General features: G+C 37.3%; 1 protein-coding gene across 4 annotated transcripts in view; it reads left to right on the forward strand.

The window, feature by feature from the left end:
• The window catches only part of CADPS (calcium dependent secretion activator), a 569,958-nt gene that overhangs the window by 229,898 nt on the left and 320,195 nt on the right, over positions 1-19,865 (forward strand). For all 4 annotated transcript variants that reach the window (XM_049777276.1, XM_049777275.1, XM_049777273.1 and 1 more), the window contains exon 4: positions 11,827-11,907. In XM_049777276.1, coding sequence (XP_049633233.1) covers positions 11,827-11,907 — 81 coding nt within the window. The remainder of the gene's footprint in view (positions 1-11,826; positions 11,908-19,865) is intronic.

The following is a 19,865-nucleotide window of genomic DNA, read 5'->3' on the forward strand; positions in this document are numbered from 1 at the left end:
AACTATTAATAATAAAAGCAACATATGTGTACAATACCTTAAAAATTCCATCTTTGGTTTGTCTTTAAAAGAATTCTAATAAGGGGCCAGAGCGATGGCACAGGGGTAGACCATTTGCCTTGCACACAGCTGACCCAGGAGGAGCCTCGATTAGATCCCTGGTGTCCCATATGGTCCCCCAAGCCAGGGGTGATCTCTGAGCACATAGCTAGAAGTAACCCCTGAGTGTCACCAGGTGTGGCCCAAAAACAAACAACAACAACAACAACAAAGAAGCCTAACAGTTATTTTGAACAAGTATTGTGACAGAAACTGGTTCAAAGCTTAAGCTCTGAGTTTAGAAATGAATTTCTCATTCAACTATAAAGGACTTTGTAGATCACAATGGTTTCAATAAAATAAAATTTTAAGATAAAATGAGTTTCTCTTTTAGCTCATCCACTTCTTTACTGTTTAACTTCAACCCCTTGGGCCTCAGTTCTATCATCTGGAAAGTGGCATTGATTATACTAGTAATTGTTACCTAAAGGATTAGACAAGAAAATGAATGAAACACTTGGTAGGGTGCCAGGCCACATAAATACTGTACATTTAATACACTTATGTACATAATAAGCTTATAGGAGGCAAGTTCTGTATTTATTCTGTGCTTACAGCATACAGAACAATGTCTGAAACAAAGCAGGAGTTAAAGATACATTTTAAATAGTGGTTCCATATTAATATTCCCAGTTCCTAGGCAAGGGAATAGACAATCCCAGAATTTGAGGGATTTAGACTGCTATAATTCATACCATTTTAATCAGTTACTTTCATTTCCTCCTATACGTACTCAATTTCAGTGTACATTTAACAAGGACTTAATAAGCTTAAACTATTTACATTCAGATTTCTATTTGGGTCATTATTTGAACACCTGTTAAGTGACAGGCACCACCCCAAACTTCTGGATTACTATATCTCATTAACTTATCAAAAGAACCCAACAAAGAAGATATTATTTTCTCTGACTCAAACTTATGCTGTATTTCTTAGTCTCTTGGCATTGTATTAGTCATTAAGGATTTTATAGTAAACAAGACAAAAGAGGCCCTTGCCCTGACCCTTTTGGTCTTTCTTAGTCTTGCATTTTGGTCTTTTTTAATCTAACATTTTTCAGCCTTGCAGAGAGCATGGTAGGAGCAGATAATGCAGATTGATGAGCATGATAACAGAGTTTTAGGGTGCAATAGGTGTCTAGAGAGGAATAATCTAGACTGGGGCCAAGAAGTAACCTAGGGAAAGAGGACTGAGACTGTTACTTTGACAAGTGAGTAATTGTTGGTCAGATTAAGTGAGCAGAGAAAAGAGCTTGGCTTCACTTCCCTTAGTGAATCTTTTTGCAACCATAATTGAAACTGTACAAATGATGCAGTTAAAAAGACTGATGACTTCAGGGGCTAGCGAGATAGTATGGTATTTATGGTGCTTGCCTTGCATTTGTCTGACTCAGGTTCAACCCCAGGCATTCCATATGGTCTCCTATGCCCCACCAGGAGTACAGAGCACAGCCATCTGAATATCGCCAGTTGTGGCAAAAAAAAAAAAAAATCAGGGATCTTAAAGGAAGATGAGAGAAAACTGGATTATAAAATAAATAAATAGAATCAATGAATTTGAGAAATATTCAGGAGACAACTATGGAGTTAAGGGATAAGTTAAAACTAGTCCAATACTGTGGTATCCTAGCTTCACAAAATCACCTGCTGCTTCTAAGACCTGGACTTCTGCTGCTGAACTCCATTCATAGTTAAAATATCCACTTCTTCTCTTACATGGTTTTAGTTTCCTGTGTCCTTAGGATAGTTCAGATGAATTAAACTATCTCTCAATGAAGGGCATAAATATAACCACTATTACAAATACTTGTAACTGTGTCCTCCATGCCAGCTAAAAACCATAGGCATAGATCAATGGTTCTAAATTATCACCCTAATTTTGTGGATTTGCCATATACCAAAGCATCATACTAAGTTCTCTTTGACTATTGTCTCATTTTTTCATTGATATGATATGTATTGGCCTTTGACATCATTAACATAGGGCTATCTCTTTGCAGATGAAACCACAGATATAAAAACTTCAGTATATTTTTATTGTCACAGAGCTCATAGTTGGCAAATATTTGAGCCCAGATATGAATGCTTTTTAAGTCCCTAACCTCTTTCCTGGCTGGAAAAGTAACCTAAAACATATAGAAAGGAGGGAACACTGCATGGGGCTGTCAATGCTAATAAACACAGGTATATATACAAAGCAAAAATGACCAAGAAGTGCTTCTTCTGTGAAGGAAGCAGGTCTGGAAATAGACTTCAAATGATGTGTTAAATTTGAAATGGTGAAAAGAAGAGCAGAGGTCATTCCAGGCTTGCATCAGAATAAAGGAAGGCTGAGTACTGCAGGATCTTAAAGGAATGGATTGCTTTTCTGTTTGGGGACTTTTATGTATTTATTTGCTCCTTGCTCAGAGAATGATTGTGTTTGGAGCTCTGGCGTTATATTTACCGCATTGCCAGAAGCCAGCAAAGACATAAAACTGGTGACTCAAATGCAGAGAATGCTCTCATTGGCTAGGAAACTGTAAGAGCTAAACCCTGCATTTAGCAATCAAGGAGAAGTGCATCTTTCAGAATGGAAACTTTGACCTCCTCAAGGTCTTCTCAGGGAGAGGAAATAAGGCATGACCAAGAAAAACACAAGCGATCTTATTTTAACTCTTCCATAAATGATCTGGTATCTTCTTGAGTGGTTTTATAGAATACAAGAGGTAATTGAGTATTTATGGAACACCCATCTGTATTTTCTCTACAAATTACTCTGGAACAGAGCCCTGGTAAATGGTTCAGATGAGTGACAACTTTGCAACTTTCATCAGATTTGACCCTACAATGCTGACAGAAATAAAATGAAGTCTATCATGTGTTGACCCCCTACAGTAGAGAACTACCTCTTAAAATTATTATTACAATTCTCCTTTTAAAGTCTTCATAAAACTTCACATACAGAGATTCGAACAGATATTTTTCCTGACCCTGGTCACACTATGAATAAAAAACAGAGGTAGAAATGTATATTAAGATTTTCATTCTAAAATCAATACAGTGTTTCTTTATTTTTGAAGGGTTTACTCCTTCAAAGTAGAAGAGACATGCACACTTCTATGTAGTACAGCCAGCCAACTGTCTCTAGCATGTATGATATGCTATTCATGAAAACTGATGTCTTACCTTAAAAAAAAGGAATAAGCTGTTACTTCGGATGTTATTAGAATCTGCTTTGTGTAAGGAAGGGTGAGGCTAAGGACTAAGGGATGCTAAGGACTAATGGCTGTAAAGAGTTATGAAAATTGCATGCTGAGTGTCACAGACAGATTATCTCATTGAAATTGTGAATTGTGCATTATTACTGTTGCTATAATTATTACTATTTTAAATTTAAGAGCATCGGAAAATATTAAAAGTTGATGTTAATTAAAAGTCAATGGCTTCAAAAACTGAAGGTGCAAGGATTGAACCTGGACAGGAGAAAGTGGGGACATCTGCTACTTGATATAATCAAGGTAAACAAGCAAGAAGCTACATAAAAGACAAGAGATAAAGAACCTGAGGTGGTAGTCAAGCATGGAATACAGAAAGAGAGAGGAAGTCTAAACCTCAGTATATTCTTGAGACCGGAGCGTGGGGACTGCATCCGTGAGTCAGGAGCTGTTCCCATGCTTCCTGTAACTTTCCAGACTGCAGTGCACCATGGAGGCTGCGTTCATGTGCTAGAGCAGTTTGTCTGAGAAGAAGGATAAAATCCAGAAGGCTGCCAAGAAAAGAAGGGCTGAGCCAGTGGAGAGAAATGCCCTTGTAGAGCAGCCCATCTGGTGAGGTGCCTCCACTATTTTTTTTTAGGCAGCCTCCTTCCCAGATGCAAATCTTCCATGTAGTGAAAGGCCAGGCTGGAAATGGGAGAGAAAAAAAAGTGAAAATATTGTGTCACAATCTAGTCAGCAGGTGATTTGTGCCACAGCTATTTACAGCACACCTGCCTCAGTTTCCCAAGTCTCAGAATTAAGGTTGCTCCATCAGGAAAACAAGTGCTGAGAGGCCAGCTAAGTTTAGTCTTCCTGCAGAGAATGATAGTTACTGGGCTGCAGCCAGAGAGCAGACTGAAAGTTGATAGGTTGGAAATTTGATTTCAATTCTCTTACTACTTACAGATAAACTGTGAATAGGTCGTTTTCTTTCTCTTGGTCATGGATAATGTGAATATGTCTTTTAACAAGTCAGACAATTTTCAGAATTGGCACAGTGCAAGGTGCTGAGAATGAAGGCGTGAGCAAAATCACAACATCTCTGCCTTCTAACTGGCAGAGATGCCAATTTCCAATTGGCAAATAAACATGGTATAACTTCATGTTAGTGACTTCTATGAACAACTTTCATTTTGTTCTAGCAAAATACTGACTAGAAATCCTCATTGAGCCTGCTGGGGCTGGAAAATTTTCTGATAAACTAGAACATGGTTGTTAAAAAAAAGTGATTACTGGTAAAGATAAATTCTTAGTTGTGCAAGACAGTGTGTGCCAAAACCCAGCCAGAGAAAAAAAGGAAACCCTTCCATGATCTCTAAGAAGGAACTTAGTGAGCACAGGCAGGTCCTCCACCAGAGCCTGAAGTCACTGCATCAAGTCTAAAATTCCTTCCAACCACAGCGTGTGTCTAAAGCTCCTTCCAAGCAAAGTTCAAATATAACTATCCTTCCAATCACAGTTTATGTCTAAAACTTTTTTCAACCATAGTTCCAGTCTAAAATTCCTCCAACACAGGTCTCCAACATTTCTATTGTAGACCTACCATTTAAATTACTTTATTTTCTCTGAGGTCTGGTCACCACAAATATTTTCAGGAAGCAAAGCATTTATTCAGATAAAGCTGAATTTCATTTTCCTCTCTCTGTTTTATTTTTCTGCATGTTAAAATTATGAGTACTGTTTGGCTGAGGGCTATCACATGATAGTGAAAATAATAAGTCCAGATTTAAACTTGTTTTCATGTCAATGTAATATGTGAACCCTGGGAATTCAAGCATCCCTAAGGAACTAGTGTGTAGCCCAAGGCTTTTCCCAAATACATTGGAAAAGTGTTCCTGCCAAGTATTGAGGCTAATAAAGAAACTCTAGCCTGGACCCCATGATAATTTCTTTATATCCTTACTGGCTGGAAAGACCCTTCAGTGAGGGTTCCTTTTTACTGGGAAACAGTTGCTCATTTCTCCTCCCCCTTCAAATTAAAAAGAAATATTTTTATAAATATAAGAAAAGTAAAAAAAAACAAACATGGAAGATTTGTTTGTGGAGAAGATCTCAAAAGGTGATGTTAGGATATTTAAGGTATTACTTGAAAGATTAATTTTGGGGGCTGTGAAGTGAAAAGATAGTGTAGAGATTATGACACATGCCTTCTATGCACTGGATAGGTCCAGTTCAATCCTCAGCACTGCACAATCAACCAATCATTGCTAGTTAAAGACCTAAAAGGTAACTTACACCAAATTATGTGACTCTAGAGATTTCACTGCCCAGCACTGCCTTGCTAGCCCTGGTTGGCCCTGAACATCCTTGGATGCTCACATACAACCAACTATCCCATTGGCCAGGAAGTCTGAAGCAGCCCTCAGGCCCCCTAAGTATCTCTTGTGAGGGGTCAACTTTAATTGGCCATACAACCCTTTCACCTAGAGTGCATGTAAGATATGTGGTCCCAAAGCATGACTTTGAAAATTTTCCATCTAAGTTTTCCAGACATCTCTGAACCTTAAAATTTTAATAGAAAATTGAAGGAGAGGTTAAGATTTCAACCTGAGATACCTCAGCAAAGGACAAAAAGAAATTAGACTACAGACAACTCAAGGCCACTTCAGGTCTCCCTCATTCACACATTGATTTCCTTCATAAACCAGATAGGGCAGCCAGTTAGGAAAATGAATACTTGATGTGTCTCCACCAGAAAATGGGCATGATGCTAGAAGCCTTATGTTAAATTCTAGGACTTACAATGTGCCAGCACCCCCAAATATTTTTCAGGTCCATTTGGCCCTTCTAATAATATGCAGATTAGATATCTTATCTCAACTTACAAATGAGAAAATTGAAACTTAGACACGTTTGTTCTCTTTTGGTAAAGACATTGTACAGCCAAGATTTGGAAGTAAATCAACCCGAGTCCTCTTGCCCAACTTCATATATTACTTACTGCTGTTCTGTCAATAGAAATACAAGATAAAAATGACTCTTTTGAGTCAGGGAAACTGAAGTTCAGAGGGGATTAAGACACATGGAATATCATGGATCTAGAAAGTGAGGTAATTGGACCCAGAATTTCATTCCTGAATACTCAAATTCCTAAGTCAAAGGTCAGGTTACCAGTCATAGTCCTTGTTTCTTTGTTGTTTATTTAAGAAAAAAAAAGGCCCCAAACTTGAGTTGGCAGAAATTCCAATATTTGGCCAAAAAAATGTCTGCATTTACCTGTGCTGAGCTCAATTCTCCATCACTTGAAAAATAAAACAACAGCTCTTCTACCTCTGCTAGACCTCTGCCAGCAAGAAGATTATTTGCCTAATTAGGTAAAAAGCTCTTGTGCACATATAACATATTTGAACCCTAATGAGCTGTCAATGGAAAGGTTTGCCCTTGACCTAGTTCTCCAGCTGATCTTTCCTTACCTCAGTGGAAAAGACCAGCACAGTAAACAGAACCTTGTTTCCATGGAAGCTCACTCTCAGCCTTTTTCTTTCCAGCATTTGAACAGGTAATTACTTGATTTCGCTTTATATTTTTGGATTTCATACGGTGAAGCTGTCAAGCTCTCTCTAGAGGATGGCCTTCTCTCTCATGCCAGGCTATTTTAGGGAGCTTAAGTTGCGGTCACACTTCCTTTTCAGCTTCTCTTCAGATCATTAACCATGAGACAGTAGTACCTGCCTTCCAGACCCCACCACCACCCCCTCGCTAATTAAAGACTAACAAAGCAGAGGGACTTGCCTATGGGAAAAGTGGGAGATAATAAGAGAGGAAACACTGTCCAGAAACGGGAGGCCTAGGATACCTTCTTCCTTTCTGACTGTCATATCAAGAACCTATATTCATGGTAGGGAACACTGACACCTCTGAATCTTTTAGGTTCTATTGTGGCCCTTGTCAGAAAGACAGTCCACATGAGCTATTTTAATAATACAAACAATGACCACCATTTCCTGAGGGTTTATGGAGTAACAAAGTACTACAAATACTGGACTAAAGTACTTTATTTATCCATCGTCTGACAGCCTGTAGTGTTGTTATTATCCTGATCATTCCAGATGAAGACAGCTGAAGCCCAAAGAAGTTAATAAACTTCCTCAAAGTCATACAGTTATTAAGAAACAGTAGAAAGACACACCCATTGATATCATTTCTTAGGGAGGGTATAGTTATGGCAGCAGAGGCCTCCCCAGAAGAAATCAGGCAACTTTGACAGTAGTGACAGGATAGTTCTTTGTCTGGTCCCACAATTTCAGCTCTATGTGTTAAGTCGATCCATGTATGTAAGGAACAAAGTGTGGGGATTAAGTAGTTCATTTACTAGATCAATTAAAAAAATCTAAAATAGAGCTTTTAAGAAGGTATCAAATCGGGGCCGGAGAGTTAGCATGGAGGTAATGTGTTTGCCTTGCATACAGAAGGACAGTGGTTCAAATCCCGGCATTCCACATGGTCCCCCAAGCTCGCCAGGAGCGATTTCTGGGCATAGAGCCAGGAGTAACCCCTGAGCACTGCCAGATGTGACCCAAAAATCAAAAAAAAAGAAGGTATCAAATCAAATGCAGAGTCAAAGAATTCTAGCTTGAGAAAAGGCAGACAACATTTTAAATACCTCATACCCTTACCAAATTTGAGAACTGGGACATATCTGAGCTTGCTGAGACTCTTTTTCTTCATTTGAATAATGAAAATAAAAATGTTTCCTCACCCATCAAGCTGTTTCATATGTACAGTTTCACAGACTGCTCTATGGAATTTTGTCTTCAGTGCAATAATTATGTAAAAGATAAAGTGAGTAGAAAAAAAAAGATAAAGTGAGTGTCCCCGGGATATGGTTCAGAAAGGGAGAGCACATACCCAGCACGTGCAAAACCTTGAATTGGGCTCTCTGAATACCTCTAGAGCTAATTCCTGTAGCCCTAGGTATTCCTAGAACTGAGCTCTGAACCATCAGGCATAAACTGCTGGGTCATGCATCACTGGGTGATCCTTGAGCACCCCAACACTATTGGGTATGATGCCTACATTTAAAAAAATAGATATAATTAGGCTTATTTGCTCTACAAATTCTCAAGCTCACTAACATGCCAATTTTAACTATATATTATTGTGTATTCTAAGAGAGAGAAGCAAGTCTAGATTTCTTTTCTGAGAGAAGGTACATTAATACCAGTTTCTCCAGACTCTTTAAGAAAGGTGCAGTGTAGGTCATAGGAAACCTGGGCTTGTTCTAGGCATTGATAGATGCTAATCCACTCTCTTTATGACCAATTGGTTAAATAACCCTACATGTTCTTTCTGTAATTAGGCTCCCTAGATCTAGGGTCTGTCTTGTACTTGCTGTATTTTACAATCTTGGTATAACAGAACATTTTTGAGTAAATGACATAATAGAGTAAATGAATGGATCAATGTTTTAAGCCATTGAAAGTAAGTGATCTCTCCCATTCTTTTTATAACCACCTTTCTCTCCCCTTTCTCATTGCACTGGACAAGGCTGCAGAAGAACCCTATTCAGAGTAGTGGCTGGTTCTTTGGGCTGTCTTTTCTATTCAATTTCAACTTGTGTAAGCAATGTCTTTGACAGAATTCCCCCTACTTCCCAAAACAAAAAAATTTTTGGTGTTTGTCCGTGAAGCAGTTAGATGTTTTTCTGCATTTGTATTTTGAGCAAGACCTTTCTGAGTGTTCCAAAAGAGTTTTCACCTTGAGCTGGTGTTGGTCTTCAGAGAAAATTCAATGAAGCTCTCTTTTAAGTTCATTGAAGCTTTAAAACAGTACTGAGAATACTGTTTCCCTCCTACTCCTGTTAGCAAATGGTGATCATATGGACCACTAAGCAGCAATGTGACTTCTGCTGAACCACTTTCAGGGTGTTTCCTTTATTTTATTTAAAATGGAGTTTCCAATTGGTGTTCTCTGAGTATTACATAAAAATAAAACTTGATGCTTAAGCTAAAATGCAGTTGAACTGGTCCAAGTCTAATAGATTTCCTTACTTTAAAACTTAATGACTCAGCACATTTACACACAGCATTTTTTAAAACTTATTTGGAATTTGGGGCTGAATTGATAGCGCAGCAGGAGGTATTTGCCTTTCATGCACTGATCCAGAACAGACCTGGGTTCAATCCCCAATCCTCAGTGTCCTATATGGTCCCCCAAGCCAGGAGCAATTTCTGAGCGTATAGCCAGGAGTAACCCCTAAGTATCACCAGGTGTAGCCCCAAAACCAAAACCAAAACCAAATTTACTTGGAATTCTTCTAGAATATTCTAGGATATTCTAGAAATATCCCTTTGTTCTGGGATATTTTAGATTATTGTTGTGGAACTTTCTTTGGAAAATCTTATTCAAATGCCTCTGTTTCCTATTAACAAAATCTGCATGAATAAAATAAACCATAAATTACTGAACAAAGTAAACTCAATTATACTTTGAAAGATAGCACTAGGCTTACTTGAAAATAAAGACATACTTAAATTTAAGTAATAGGGATTATGGCCTCCCAAGTGTTGCTTTAAATAATATTATCTGAGTCTGGTACTTAACCTTACTGTTAGTAGCTAAGAAATCTATAAATGTATAGGAAAATTTCATGACTTCATCTCTCCTGACAGGCGGGGGTCGGGTGGGGAGGAGGGAGACTTGGGACATTGGTGATGGGAATGTTGCACTGGTGATGGGTGGTGTTCTTTACATGACTGAAACCCAAACACAATCATGTATGTAATCAAGGTGTTTAAATAAAAAAAAATGATAGGAAGTTTGACACAAAGTTGGGGTGGGGGAGTGCACTATGACAATGATAGTTGGAAATGTTCTTTTTGGACGAGAACTGGGCCCTGAAAGAAGGTAAAGGGATATATGCATGATACCCCTTCAGTAACAATATTGCAAACCATATGCCTAAAAAGAAAAAGGAGAATAAAGAAAAATGTCTGCCACAGAGGTGAGGGTGAACTGGGAATATTGGTGTGGCAGGAAATGTGCACTGGTGAAGGTGCTGGACATTGTATGACTGAAACTTAATCATGAACAGCTTTGTAACTGTATATCTCATGGTGATTCAATTAAACTTCTATAAAAATGAGAAAAAAAAGAAATCTATAAATGTGAATGTGACATCTAAAACCTATATAATGTTGTAAAACTATGTTAATTTGTTAAATAAATGTAAGTGAATAAAATCATACAAAAACACAGCTATGCATATTCTTTTACATAACTTCTGTGGTTATTTTCACTTTTTTAGGAGAATTGCACCATTGCCTATAGGATCTTATGGCCCTTTACAGTGTCAATAGCCCTTTACAAGAATGTTTGTAATCTCTTCAAAAGATTTATAGAAATATTAAAAACGAGGGGCCGGAGAGATAGCATGGAGGTAAGGTGTTTGCCTTTCATGCAGAAGATCATTGGTTCGAATCTCGTGTCCCATATGGTTCCCCGAGCTTGCCAGGAGCAATTTCTGAGCATGGAGCCAGAAGTAACCTCTGAGTACTGCTGGGTGTGACCTAAAACACACACACACACACACACACACACAAAAGAAGTATTAGAAAGGAATGGAGATACAAAACATAACAAAACACTTCCTTCTATTTATAGAAAATTTAAATAAAAAAGGTAGGGAATTGTCCAGCTTTAGTTATGCTTGAATATTCCAATCCTCATGCTGTAATAGTTCAAAATATCAAGAAAAACAAGGGCAGATTTCAATGTAGATATCGACATAAAATGTGGCCTTCTGGAGAAGCCATTGAGAAGGTCATAGAAGTAATGATGCAATGAAAACTTAATATACATGATTTTGAGCTGAAAGAGCCACAATTCCTGTGCTACTCTGAAGAATTTATGTCTATGCCATACATTTCTACTAATAATGCTTTCATCTACTTGCTAGTTGCCTGAAGTGTAAACATATTCTTTTTTTTTGTTTCATTTTTGTTTTTATTTGTTTCTGGGGGGGGGTGTCACATCCGGCAGTGCTCCGGGGTCACTCATGGCTCTATGCTCATAAATTGCCCCTGGCAGGCTCAGGGGACTACATGGGATGCCGGAATTTGAACCACCATCCTATTGTATGCAAGGCAAATGCCTTACCGCCATGCTATCTCTCCGGCCCCCCAGTGTAAGCATATTCTTCGTCAGATCAAAACAGGGTCTTCAATAGAAGCCTAGCAGTTTAGAAGTGATTCATGTTCAAGATCATTCATATGTCTTAACTACAAACATGTTTGTAATCATAGTGCTTAAATAAAGGTATTATTAAAAAACAAACAAACAAAAAAGACTGTTTCATGCACCATGCAAGAAATCCTAGGAGGACTTAACTTAGTACTTAAAAGAAATTGGATTTATCTCTTCTAAGAATCTTAACTTTTGCTTAAATATTTCTATGGGGAGAGAGAGTGTTCATGAAGGGGAGGATACAGGAGTTAAAAATTGTTATGAATGAATCAGCTGAATGAATCTATGTTTGTGCTTTTGTGCAGCTGGACAATCCAGATGAGCAAGCTGCCCAGATCAGACGAGAACTGGATGGACGACTCCAGATGGCAGATCAAATAGCCAGGGTAAGAAAACGTTGGAGGCATTTGCTCAAGGATTAGGCCAAAATTCCACACAGGAAGAATGTTTATGAAAGGTCACAAAAAGTAAATTAAAAAACAGAAGAGGAGAGATAAGTACTATCACCCTGACTGACCCCCATTGCCTCTCCTTTCTCATGTCAAGCCAGTCCTTCCAAGCCTAGCACCTGATAAGGTGCTAGACACATGTGTAAACTAATTCATACCACCAGCATATTCACCAAGTATTTCAAGTTGATTATGTTCAAAACCTGACTCCTTATGCTCTTTCTCTCACCATATATACACACTTAACTTACTCCTCTTCATATTTTCTCTGTCCAATAATTATGGGTGGAACTGCCTAGTCATTCTCAATTCTTCTTTCTCTCTACAACTAAGCTCACTGGTCCTGCCTCCAAGTATTAAATGCCTCTTTTTTCTTCCAGCATCATTGATAATATCTCATCTTCAATTATTGGTTGTATAATAACCACCTGATCATTCTGTCTCTATTCCCTTCCTCTCTCCTGTCCATCTTTCATACAATTGCTATCTAAAACTCATATGAACAGCTCAAAACAGAGGGATTCAAAATCCTTTGATCCCCAAAGAACAAATCCTCCTTTTCACAGAATAAAATCTAACCTCTTTAAAATGTTTTTCAAAGCTCTTAATCCACAGACTATACACTTCTTATGGGCTACACCTCCCATAAATTTATCATTAGAACTCCCCAGTGCAGCTACAGTGAATATCTCTCTGAGTAACTGCCCCTTTTTTCCTCTTCTATGCAGTCTCTCCAACTCAATCTTTAGTATTCAATTTAAAACCTTCACTCTATGTTAGCATTTAATACTACCCCACATTTATCTTCTCTTTTGGTCATTAAATGAGGGGTTTTCATGAAAATTGGTAAATCTTGCTGTATATAAAATTTTTCTAGAGCAAAACTTATATCTACTATTGATGACTAATTTAAGTCTTATACACAATTATTACTGTAACTATCAGTCTTTAATTTTATTAACAGTATTTGTTGAGTTCTGACTCTGTGCCAAACATCTTAAATTCATGTACCATCCTTTTAATTCTTTTTTTTTTTTTTTTTTTTTTTTTTTGGTTTTTGGGCCACACCCGGTGTTGCTCAGAGGTTACTCCTGGCTGTCTGCTCAGAAATAGCTCCTGGCAGGCACGGGGGACCATATGAGACACCGGGATTCAAACCAACCACCTTTGGTCCTGGATCGGCTGCTTGCAAGGCAATTGCCGCTGTGCTATCTCTCCGGGCCCACATCCTTTTAATTCTTAAAGTAACTCAATGAGAACATTTTAGTTGTCATTCTTATTTCATAGTTGGAAGAAGCCAGGTTAAATGTAAGTGCTAGTTAAGAGAACAAACTCAATTCTAATCAAGTTTGTCTAAATATTGAATCTGGGAGAGGCCTAAAATAATCATCTCAGGTACAGAATTTAAAGGACTGTAGTGAAAACATAATTTAGAATATATCATGTAATGCTTTTTTATATCTTTATTTAAACACCTTGATAACAAATATGATTGTGTCTACTAGAATTTTCTACTAAATCAATCCAAAAAAAATGGGGATTGGGAAAGCTACATCTACATAAGGAAATATACAATAAGAAATATACCTATTAAGGCAATATACCTAAAGAAATATACAAAGGAAATATACATATCCCCTTGAAATCTTTTGAAATAATCTGGGGAGGGAAATAAAATCCAGAGCAAATTTATAGACTGGGACATGGTCTTGTGGGGTCTGAGATGGTTCATAGCCATCACAGACCAGAAAATGTCCTCAACTTGAAGGTCTCTCAAAAGCCAAAGCCAGGAGAAAAGAGGTCGCTGAGAACAAATCAACAGTAGCTGTGGCAGTACTTTTTTCCTGAGCTGAGGGAAGGTGGGCTTGGAGACTGTCCTTTCACTTTGGGAGCCAGCTGGCAGAGAGTTTGGGTGGGGGGATCGTTCTGATTCCTGAGGACTTAAGAACGGAGGGTAAAAAGAGTTTTTAAAAAAATGAGTAATGGGGCCGGAGAGATAGCATGGAGGTAAGGCGTTTGCCTTTCATGCAGGTCATCGGTTCGAATCCCGGCGTCCCATATGGTCCCCCGAGCCTGCCAGGAGCGATTTCTGAGCATGAAGCCAGGAGTAACCCCTGAGCGCTGCTGGGTGTGACCCAAAAACCAAAAAAAAAAGAGTAATAACAGATCAGGGGTGAGAGAGTGAGAGGATAGAAAAGAATTTGTAAAGGTAAAGTGGTAGTGGGGGGGGGGGAAGGAAGGGTTATATATAACAGGGTGAAAGACTATATACAACATAGACATTATTTACAATACAGATGGGCATTAGACTGACATATGGCCACCACACAAACTCACATACACACACATGGATAGAGAATGAAGATCAATCCATAAATTGAAATTGAAAAACTGACAGAGGTGAAATGGGTCAGAGTTGTTAAAAAAATTCTGGCAGGGCAGATAACAAGGTTTTATACTACCTAGACAAACCATCATTGGTGAGGGTAAGCTTTGCTGAAAAAATAGCTTTCTGGGTTAGATTGTGTATGAAATATAAAACAATCATAATTTTCAAGCCTAGAATACTAAGCAATATGGTACTGAGCACTGTAAAATGAGTATGCATGATAAAGTGTCATCTAACAAATCTTTAGCATCCAGGTTCCTTTCCTGAATGTAAAGTGACAACATTGGTATTATAATATAATAGTGAACTAGCTTGAATTGAACATAAATTGGTAAAACATACTCAATGAATGAGCACTATAACAAGACTCTATGGCATGCAGTTGCCTACTCCAATGATATTTGTGGACATAAATAGTAGATAATATTAGCAGCCTTTATTATAAGGAAATGAATAAATCAGAATATTTGTCTAGATATTATCATAATGCACACTGTATTAAAGTCTAACGGCACTTCAATGCAAAACTAGGGTGGCCAACCTATATCTCCAAGAACTACTGTGAGCAGTGGATTAAAGATTTATCCTAGACATATTAAAAGTATGAAAACGTTCTTATAGTGAGCACTGAAGTGGAAGTCTGTGAATTCCAAACACATTCTACACTGCATTGTTTCTGTGGGTAAAAGCATTAGAAAAATTTTATACACATCTGTCAAAAGCAGTTAATCGAGCATCAGCTGAATCTATACATCTAAACATCTATATCCATTGCTGCAGGTCTCTTTGAAGTGTAAAAGACAAAGTAGGATTTTGTTTTTTGTCTCTTCCCTTCAGTTTCTTTCTTTCTCACTATACTCAGGAACTAACAGTGTTCAAGACAACTACCATTTATAGACCATTGCATTTCTTCATGCAGTTATTATAAATACCACATATAAGTGATGTCATTCTGTATATATCCTTCTTCTGGCTTACTTTAATTAACATAATATCTTCTTGCTTCATCCACATTGCTGCAAATTGCATGATTGCATCATTCCTTACAGCTATGTAATATGTCATAGTATATACATACCACATCTTTAATTTCTGATTTGATATTGTGAGTCTTGCCAGTGGATTGTCTATCTTGTTTATTTTAAAAAACTAGCTTCTCATCTCATCATTTCTTGGTAATGTTTTCTTTGTTTCTATACTGTTGATTTCTGTTCTGGTATTTTTGTTTTGTTTGTTTGTTTTGGGGTCACATCTGGAGGTACTCAGGGGTTACTCCTAATTATGCACAGAAATTGCTAATTTAGGCCTGTATTGCTATGAGTTTCCCTCTAATTATAGATTTTCTGTGACCCATAGATTTTGTCAATTTGTTTCTTCATTATCATTCATCTCAAAGAATCTCTTTATTTCCCTCTTAATTTCATCTTAGTTGTTTTTGAGCAGCATGTTGTTTAGTCTCCAGGTTTTAGATTTTCTCCACATCTTCTTTTAACAATCAATTTGGGGGGGGGTCGACGCTTAGGGGTTACTTCTGGTTCTGCACTCAGAAATAACTCCTAACAGGCACGAGTAACTATATGCAATTCGAACCACCGACCATCCTGGATTGGCTGCATGCCAGACAAAGGCCCTACCACTGTGCTATCTCTCTGGCCCTTGAAAATCAATCTTGATCTCTGTGGCAGTGTGGTCTGATAGGGTGTTTGGTATAATTCTTTGTGAATTTATGTAAGTCAGACTAGTGTACTAAAATGTGTTCTATCCTAGACAAGTTTCTTTGTGCATTGAGAAGAATGTGTATTTAGTTTTTGAAGGATGAAAGGCCCCATATAGATACATTAATCCCAATTCTTCTAGTTTCTCATTTAGGGCTCTTATGTCTTTGCTGGTGTTTTGCCCAGTCAATCTGTCTAGTGGCAAAAATGGCATGTTGAAATCTCCTATTACTATCACCTTTCCATCCATATGTTTCTCTAAGTTTGTGCTAAAGTCTTACAAATTTTGCTGACTCTACACTTGCTGCATAAATGTTGAGCAGAGTTAGTACTTCTTGGTCTATTGTTCTGCTGATCAATATGTAGTGTCTATTGAATGCAATTTGGTCTGATATTATTATGGCTGTCCCATCTTTCTTTTGTTTTCCAGTAGTTTATGTAATTGTTTTTCAGTATTTTACTCTTAATCTGTGTCTATCCTAAAATTTTAAGTGTGTGTCCTGCAGGTAGAAGATGGCTGAGTCTTGTTTCTGTATCCAAACTCCTACTCTGTGCTTTTTGATAAGAGAGTTTAGCCCAATGACATTTAAGAAAATTTTCACAGAAAGGACTTTAGTTCCATTATATTGTGTAAGATTGTTGCTGTTACAATTGAGTATTTGGTTTCTATAATCAATCTTTGAGTAGTTCATTTAGACTATGTGTTTTTAGTGCCAATATGCATGTTCTTTTTTGCTGAGAATCTTTTTAACTTTCCCTTCTATGTAAATAAAGATTTGCTGAGTAGTGAACTCTAGGTTGAAAGTTTCTTTCATTCAGTAGGTTGAGTATGTCATTCCACTCTTTTCTTGCCTGTATTGTTTCAAATGGAGGATCTATTTTGATTCTTCTGTTTTTCCCTTTATAGTTGAGTTTTTTCTCCCTTATTCTTTAAAGAGTCAATCTCTCTCTTGTTTATGCTTTTAGATTACTATATGTCTTTGTTGTTCTGTTAGGTTCTATTTTGTTTGGCACTCTTTTTTGCCTCTTGGATTTGTACAGCAGCCTCCTTCAAAGAATGGGAGTGTTCTCTGATATTATCTCCCTCACTTCTTGTTCTTCCCTCCTTTTTTTTTTTCTCTACTTTTCTGGTACGAGATTTCTGGTAGGAGATTCTTTGGAGATTTTTTTTTGTCTTTGTTCATTAAATACCTTACATTTACTCTATTATTTTGTACTTCCTTTCTTTTTTTGACTTCTTTATATATGTGGGTTATAAATTGTCTTCAAGTTCATCTATGCAATTCTCCACCTGTGTAATTCTGGTATGATGGCTTGCCTACATGTTTTTTGTTCCTTCAGTTCCATTTGTATGGGTTGTTTTATATTATGAAAGAGTTCTTCTTTGAGTTGGTTGAATTGTTCATCTATAGATATCTTAAATTTGCAGAATAGTGACTCCTTAATTTATATTGCTAAAGCATTAATTGTTGATCTTAGTCTTCATCTATAAGGCTCAGGCATTTTAGTGGGCTTGGAAATTTGACAGGAATTCTTTCTATATACCCAACTACAGGTATCTTTCTTAGTTTCCTCATTGTTCTTTAAATTTTGTGGGTTGGAAACCTGGAGTTTCAGGGTGTTTCAGAAACTTATTTATTAAACTGGTTGTACAATAGATGGACAGAAGCATATCTGCTTTAGAGTTTATTTTCCTAAACAAGCAAAGTTATCTAAACATGATAAAGATATTTCAAACTAATTCATTGGTTTTTTTCAACTGAGTTTTGGGCTTATAGTTTATAGAAGAAGAAAGTACTAAGCCCAATCTTCATGGAAATATATGATATAAATTGAAATTTCTTCATGTTGACATATTTTGGGAGGAGGAATGTTGCTGGTACTCACCACACAGAGACCTGAGTTGTAGTTTGGAACTGCAAGGGGATCTTGTACTGCAGCGGGACTGGGAAGTGTATGTTCTTGTCTTTGGATATGTCCAGAATTTATATTTAAGTCAGCCTGATACCTAAAAATAGTATACAGTTACAAATTTGGTTAAGGGAGTATAAAAGTTCTTATGTTTGAAAATCTGCATAATGCAAGAGTAAATATAAATTAGGCTTTAAAATTTACTTTTGTATTTGTAGGGTCTCTTTAGTGGACTATTCAAAAAATGGAGGCAGTTTTTCATTACCTATTTATAAGCGACTATTACATCCACAACTAATAAATATTCATCCAATTTAGAGAAAATAACATAACACATAGATATGTATCAAAACCAAGAAAGATTATAGAATCAATTGTTTTTTACTAAAATACTTAACATTTTAATAACTAGAAAATAATTTTAATTTTTAAGAGACCATGAGTGAACAGTTTGTATATTAGGAAATTAATTTGCTTATATTAAATAGTATACTGAAAATCTCTCTCCCTCACCTTATACTTCTAGATATTCTGAAACCAAGTAGGATTTTCTTGGATAGCAAAATATGCATTAATATAAATCTGGTTATTATTTATAATAATAATAATTTAAAAGTAGAGGAAGGTCCCCAAATATTTCAGTAAGTGAATCTTCCTGTGAGAGATTCTGTGCTTACTATTTTCTGTTCTCTAAAACAGTGACTTTTTCCTTCTATAGTAATCACATGTCCTGACTCACCATAGCTAGTGCCATAGCTAGTTGATCCTGAAATTGAACTCTTAACCCCCAAAAAACTAATCATAGTTCCCAGGCTGTTCTTAACACTGGTGACTGGCCCATAAATGGATACTTAATGAATCCTTTCCCTTCCTGGGACCTACAGACTCTGAGCAAAGTTATAGGGTTCTGTGTCTTTTAATGGTAAAGAAAAAGATGAATGATGAAGTCAACATACAGCAAACAGACAAGGAATATACAAATATTCAACATGTTCAAAGCATTAAATCTACTTTTTTTTTTGCTTTTTGGACCACACCCTGTGACCTTCAGGGGTTACTCATGGCTATGTGCTCAGTAATCGCTCCTGGCTCTGGGGACCATATGAAATGCCTGAGGATTGAACCAAGGTCCATCCTAGATCGGTCACTTGCAAGGCAAACACCCTACCACTGTGCTATGCGCCAAATCTACTTATTCTTAAATCTGAGATGTATATCTTCTTTCCCTTCCTTTCCTTTCGTGTGTGTGTGTGTGTGTGTGTGTGTGTGTGTGTGTGTGTGTGTGTGTGTGGTTTTGGGGTCACACCCGGCAGTGCTCAGGGGAAACTCCTGGCTCAAGGCTCAGAAATTGTTCCTGGCAGGCACGGGGGACCATATGGGAAGCCAGATTCGAACTGATGACCTTCTGCATGAAAGGCAAACGCCTTACCTTCATGCTATCTCTCTGGCCCCTCCTTTCCTTTTTCTTATTCTAAGAAAATAAATGTTTTCTTTGCCTAAGCCAGTCTGGGTCATACAGAGGAAATTTGAGAAATACTTCATCTACTAAAAATTAAATAAGTTATCAAGAGATATTGACTAGTTTGTGAAGAACTGCTTCAAATATTCAACAAAGCACCACTGCTTGTCTTATTTTAACATGTGTGCCCTGAAATTTCTATTTCTAGCATCAGAATGAATTTTAGTGAGGGTTTGCAACTCAACCCATATGGCTGAACATCAGCTCCTGTAAATATCATAACCAGAAATTCCTGGATATGGATGTCACCCGTCATACATAATTCACTTTGTTCTCTGAATTAAAATACGGTTAGAACTATTTATCTGTTTTCAGTGCAATTAAGAGGTATCAACTTTAAGGAGCTTATATTAAATAGGGA

This window comes from Suncus etruscus, chromosome 7, assembly GCF_024139225.1.
Source record: "Suncus etruscus isolate mSunEtr1 chromosome 7, mSunEtr1.pri.cur, whole genome shotgun sequence".
In the NCBI taxonomy this organism is placed as follows: Eukaryota; Metazoa; Chordata; class Mammalia; order Eulipotyphla; family Soricidae; genus Suncus; species Suncus etruscus.